At 51.4% G+C, this 6,000-nt stretch overlaps 1 protein-coding gene across 5 annotated transcripts in view; it reads left to right on the forward strand.

Annotated features, from left to right (window-relative positions):
- Positions 1 to 5,767, forward strand: part of ST3GAL1 (ST3 beta-galactoside alpha-2,3-sialyltransferase 1) — a 116,369-nt gene extending 110,602 nt beyond the window's left edge. For 3 of the 5 annotated variants that reach the window (XM_030937390.1, XM_030937388.1, XM_030937389.1), the window contains one exon: positions 665 to 2,329. In XM_030937390.1, coding sequence (XP_030793250.1) covers positions 665 to 838 — 174 coding nt within the window. In that variant the 3' untranslated portion in view covers positions 839 to 2,329. Of the gene's footprint in view, positions 1 to 664 lie in introns of all 5 variants that reach the window. The other 2 variants (XR_749812.2, XM_010380281.2) reach the window with 2 other exon arrangements.
- Positions 5,768 to 6,000: the final 233 nt, after the last annotated feature.

Below are 6,000 nucleotides of genomic sequence, written 5' to 3' on the forward strand. Positions count from 1 at the left end.
CAAGCTCTGCTTGAACTTCAACACAGCCAGTAGGGTGCTGGGCTCAGAACAAATGCACAGCGTTTGTCATGTATGTGAAAGGCCTGGCCTAGTGGCCACGAGGGCGCCTGGACCAGATGAATGTTGGCCGCAGAGAAGAAAGGCATCAGCCCTGCCCTCTGCCTCAGTGCAATCGTGATTCTTGGACCCATTTTCCAGATGAGGAAAGTGAGGCTCCAACAAGTGATTTCACATGCCCAGAGCATCATGGAGTGGCAGAGCTGGGATTTGGGGCAGTTTGGTTGGCCCCAAAGCCCTGCTTTCCTTCCACTCTCTTCCATTCCACGGCCTCCTTCCTATTGCTTGCCTCTGTAGCTCCTCGATTCTGGAAGAATAGGTTACCCTTGCTGCAGAGGTAAGACCCGGGCTCTGAGACCACCCACATGCAGTCATCTCTCAGGGTGCGTCTGGCATTGGACTTGAGCTTTACTTAACTTGCATTTGCTTCACCAAGCCTCTGAGAGTTCCAGGAACATAGAGAAGGGTTTTAATGAAAGGTTGGTCTGAGTCCTTGGAAATGCTGTTTATGGTCCTGTGGATTCCAGGAACGCCTACAGGCTTCCTTTCTCGGGGGTGCCACCGGCAGCCCTGCTGTCTGGTTCTTATCTTTGCTTTGCCCCCACAGGTGGACCTGTACGGCTTTGGGGCAGACAGCAAAGGGAACTGGCACCACTACTGGGAAAACAACCCGTCCGCGGGGGCTTTTCGCAAGACGGGGGTGCACGACGCAGACTTCGAGTCTAACGTGACGGCCACCTTGGCCTCCATCAATAAAATCCGCATCTTCAAGGGGAGATGACGCAGTGAAGGGTTGAGGATGGACGCACTGTCACACCTCTGCGTTTCCAGCCCCAGCATCTTGCCGGAGCCGTTCCATCCCGGAGCTTGGAGGGGCAGCCTCAGGTGTGTGCCCAGGCACCGCTCGCAGCCTCTTGCACCCAGCCATTGGCAGCATCTATTCAGCAAGGTCACTAAGTTCTGCCAGCGTGGCAGGGCATGTCTCGGAACCTGTCTTGAGTGGGGACAACGTCCCCCCACCGCTGCCCCAGAGCTGGGGAGGCGCTGGGAAAGGTTCAACCTCCACACACTAAAATCATTTTAGCTCCTGGAGCGAGCTTGGGGAACAAATGTGGAAGACGCCTATATTCTGAGAGACAGGACAGTTTCCCAGGAAGATGGGCAGCAACTTGAGTGGCGATTATGTCTGGCACAGAGACATGCCAGGCGGTGTTGGCACTCGGGGCAAGATGCCGCCCTTCTTTGCATGAAGCCTGGCCTCTCGCTTGGCGTGATAACCCTGTCATCTTCTTCCCAAAACTCATTTATGAGCCACCAGAGGCTCCTACCCCAAAGATTTTCACAGAAACTGGAGGCCAGGTGCCGTGGCTCACACCTGTAATCCCAACACTTCGGGAGGCCGAGGCGGGAGGATCACTTGAGCCCAGGAGTTCAAGACCAGTCTGAGCAACATAGTGAGACTCCTGTCTCTACAAAAATTAAAGATTTAAAAAAATTAGCCAAGCGTGGTGGCACACACTTGTAGCCCCAGCTACTAGGGAGGCTGAGGAGGGAGGATCTCTTGTGCCCAGAAGTTTGAGGCTGCAGTGAACTGTGATCACACCACTGCACTCCAGCCTGGGCAACAGAGTGAGACCCTGTCTCTGAAAAAAAAAAAAAAAGGAAAAGAAAAAAAAACCCCAAACTTGGCGTCGTGTTTCTGACTCCTGCAGATACCTCTTCCCAAGCAGATGTTCCTTTGAGTAGTCCATCTCGTGGTTCTAATCGTGGCGAGAGCAGATCTGACCATTTCCATGTGCCTTTGTATTTGGGAAAGAAAAGCATGCATGGGCTGAAATGAAACAAAAGCCCTTACTTGGGAAAAGGGACCCCCACCAGCGGCCCTGCTTGCTCTCTGGCTGGGAACATCTTTTCTGGTTTCCTGAGCCAGCACCTGAATTGGAACAAAGCTCTGAGGATATTCAACAGCACCCAGCAGCGCGTCAGAATGGAACATACATTCTCATTCTCAGACTCTTCACTAGGGTGTCCGCAACCTCCAAAGCCACACAGGAGGCTGCCAGCAGCATTTTCCCCAAGGGCCTGAGCTCAGGGTCAAGTCCCTGCTGGCCATCTTGGGGCTGTCACTGGGGGTCTGGGCCAAGTATATCCCAGGAATGGTGACTGCCACATACCTCATCTTCTTACTCCCCAGCTATTCTCCTTTCCTTGTTAGCCTTCCTGATTATTTATTGATTCTTTTTTTTAATTCAACTGACATTGTTGCACCCTGGCTCTTTTGGTGGTCCTGGTGTTTTAATGAAGCTTGCCTCACCCAGTAGCTGGGAAACGGGGGTGGGCTTAAGGGGGGTTTGTAGGAGTCCTCAGGCATGGGATATTGAGGGTATCTAGGGCTTGGATGATTTGTGGAATGTCCTCAGCATCCTCCCGTTCCAACCCAGCCTGCCTTCTTCCTCATTGTGGACTTGGATTTATTCTCAGGCTAGGAGTCTCCAAAACTCTGTGAAACCTTACTGCTGCTGGGTGGGGAGTGGAGAGTAACAGAAATGTGGGAAACAGTGATTGTTGGCTCCAGTTACTAATGTTTAAGCAGGAAAACCACTTTTCTTGTTGAAAATGTCCCTGAAAGGGCTGCTGCTGCTTTGAGGAGGCGTGACTTTTTCCTGGTGGAGTGTGACAGAGGCATGGGCCTGTGCTCCCAGGCTCGGGGGAGCCCCCTCTGCACACGGGGAGGGAGGAGCTTGGGGACACCAGTCGGGGGTCACAGGTGGCTTCAGGCCATTCACAAGAGTCCCCGGAAGTTGCATGCCAAGTTTGGTTTTTCCCCTGAATCTCTACTTATGAGCATTTTTCTGGAGAGAGAGTCTATAGCTTTTATCAGATTCTCAAAGGTTCAGAATGGGGAATGTGTTAAACAGAAAACCTGATTCAGCTTTAAAATCCTCCAAAACTTTTAAGATTTTTTTTTTTTTTTTTTTTTTTCTGAGAAAGGCTGGTAAATCGCTGAGTCGTCATTCAGAACATACAGCCTCGAAGGGCAGAGTTCACAGCCATATATGAGGTGAAGAACTCAGCAAACGTTTGTTGAGTGACTGAGTGACTCCAGGGGCAGACTCCAGATCATCAGACGCTGAAACAGAGAGTGATGCTATCTCCTGAACTCTTCCCTTTCTCCTAAAAGCTGAGTCTATACAGGGATGGCAGGCTCGGGCTGAGCAATCAACTTCTCTGGGTTTTGCTGTGTAAGAATAGGTCCCTCGACATGAAGAGGCGTCTGTGTCTGAGCCACATGCTGCCTGGGTCGATGGTCTGGTCTCCCCGTCTCCCACTAGGATGGTCAAGCTGTGAGATCTCTTCCAGCCTCCAAATCCAGCTTTCCCGTTATACTGATGAGAACATCAAGGCCACATTGCAGCTGGGTGGAGAGTGGAGAGACAGGCATGGGAGAGGACAGTGATTGTTGACTCTAGTTAGTGATGTTTAATCAGAAAAACCACTTTTCCTGTTGAGCACATTTCCTAAAAGACTGCTGCTGTGTAGGGAGGTGTGGCCTTTTCCTGGTGGAGTGTGAAGGAGGGAAGTGACGGGCAGTCGTGAACTGTCTGGGACAGATAGCAAAAGTCAGAGTTTGAGCAGAAATAGGGTGTTACCGGCACTATGTTGAAATTGTCTGGAGGCGGGCTTTCCCAGCAAGTCTCCATTCAGCGTCTGGAAAAAGTGTAACCAGAATGGAGGCGTCTGACTCTCCTGGGCTCTCTCAGCACCGAGCTCTGTCCGCAGGCTGCCTGGGTGGCCTCTCATGCCCTCCAGTGCAGGAGACCACATTTCTCTTTCCCATAGCCCAGCAGATAGCTCTTATGTTTCATTGGCTTAGCAATGGGCACTTAATGGAATAAAAGCCAGTTGTTGCAGCCAGAATTAAATGCACCAGTTTGGCTTAAACCAACTGGAACTCATTCCTGGGGTGAAGGTGGCTGGGAATTAGACAAGAGTATGTGTTAGCCAAAGGGCAGTATGCATGCTGTCAGTAGGAGTACGACGAGCACTCGTGCCGGGCAGGCAGTGGCGGGGACTCCCGCAGGCCCCTGAATCCCAGCCCACAACTCTTCTACTCTGCAGACAGAGAGTTCCTTGGAGACTGGCCCTGCGTTCAAGCAGAGAACAGAGGGGTCCCTGCCTGCAGCACCCAGCGCTGAACCTGAAGCTGCAAAGATAGGCTGACGAAGTGGCCCATGAGGTGTCAGCAACATCCCAGCCCCCTGGGTCTCCCCAGTGAGTCAGGGCACTGATTTTCTCTAGCTGGAGCTACATGCACCTCCCCTCCCCTCAGCCACCTTTTAGGGGAGAAAGGAGGGCAGATTTATAACCTCTGGTTCTCTGCAGGGATCCTGGGCTGGAAGAAAGTTCATAAATGGATGAATGCCCTTTAAAACTCTGGCTTTTCCAAACATCATTCAGCAAAGCATTTGGTTAGGCTTAGAGAGAAAAGCCAGATATGAGAAAATAGAACATAAAATAGGGGGAAAAAACAGAAGGTGGAGAGGGCAGTTAAGATCTGGGTGATTCTTTAGGGAAAGGGCTGGTTGGGAGGCTTTGATGGAATCCCATTCTCTGCCGTGGCCAGAAGGTGGTGCTAGAGGCCAGTCCCACCTGGATGTGACTCTGGCCTCTTGGCAAAGGTGGATTAAAACCACAAAGAACATTTAGAACAGGTATGTTTGCTTTGAAGTAGTCTGAAAATAAATAAAAAGGAAACCAAAAGAACTCTCTCTCCCTCCCCTGGCTAGGATCAAAAATGCCATGTGCAGGGAAGCCCAAGCCTCAGGGGCCACTGTCCAGCTAAAGATGACTGCACACCAGCCATGCGCCATCAGGAAGCAGCACCTGTCCTTGCCCCTGAGAAGAGCCCCGGGGGTATCACTGTATCCATCGTGGACATCTGGTTTGCAGCACATGTGGCTACATGCCATCAGGATCATCCTGCCCTGTGAACTGGGCTAGCCAGTTTTGAGATAGAGCCAGCCTCCCCATGTTTGTTTGTCATGAAAACACCAGCTCCTGCACCTCTGGGGTGCTCCCTGACACCTGTGCAAAGAAAAGGAGGAAGACTTAGAAGCAAAGGCAGAGACAGGCAAGGCAGCATCTCACAGCTTGTCAGGATCAGGGCATTACTGACTTTTTTTTTCTTACCAAAAGAGCACTGAATTTCCCATGGGCGGTGAGCCACCTTTACACCTCCTGTTCTCCCTCCCAGCCCATCAGGCGATCCCATCATCCAGCCTCATCACTCAGCTTCTTCCTAGTACAAAACTGCCATTGGTCGCACGTCCTGAGCTGGGGGACGTCAGCTTTAACCCTAGCCTGTGTTAGGGCCTCCCCCTTCAGCCCCCAGCCCCTTAGGGTGATCGCGGGTTCCTTCCCTTCCTCCTGCACAATCGCTTCCCTTCACTGAATTCCCTTCAAAGCCAAAGTTTCTTGAGCACTTTTTCCTGTGTGCAGTCTTGTGTGTTTGGCTGTTGGTGTTTTAAAATTTGCTTTCTATTCCCCCTCGCCTCTCTCCATGTCGTTGCGCAGCTGAGCACTGGTTGGGATGCATTCAAATAACGTTAGCAAGATCCTGCTTTCCTCAGCCCCCGCTCTGTTTTATTTATTGTTTAATATTTCCAATGATCCAAATCAAAGTGAATAAACAAAGAGCTATTTTATCGTTTGGGTGTGTTTGTTGTTTTTCTACAAGGGTCATGCATTTGCGCTGCCTTCAACCCTCCAGCTCAGAGGGCCTACTGGGTTGGCGTCACCACTACCGAATGGCCAGAATTCAGGATACAGAGGAGAGCCCCAGCGAAGGCCTTGGAGAGTCCTCTTTTCGAGCTCAGGAGTGCTGTGCCCTGCTGTGTGACTGGCAAGTCACCTAAGTTCTCTGAACCTCAGCTGCCTGCCTCA

This window comes from Rhinopithecus roxellana, chromosome 9 (genome assembly GCF_007565055.1).
Source record: "Rhinopithecus roxellana isolate Shanxi Qingling chromosome 9, ASM756505v1, whole genome shotgun sequence".
NCBI lineage: Eukaryota > Metazoa > Chordata > Mammalia > Primates > Cercopithecidae > Rhinopithecus > Rhinopithecus roxellana.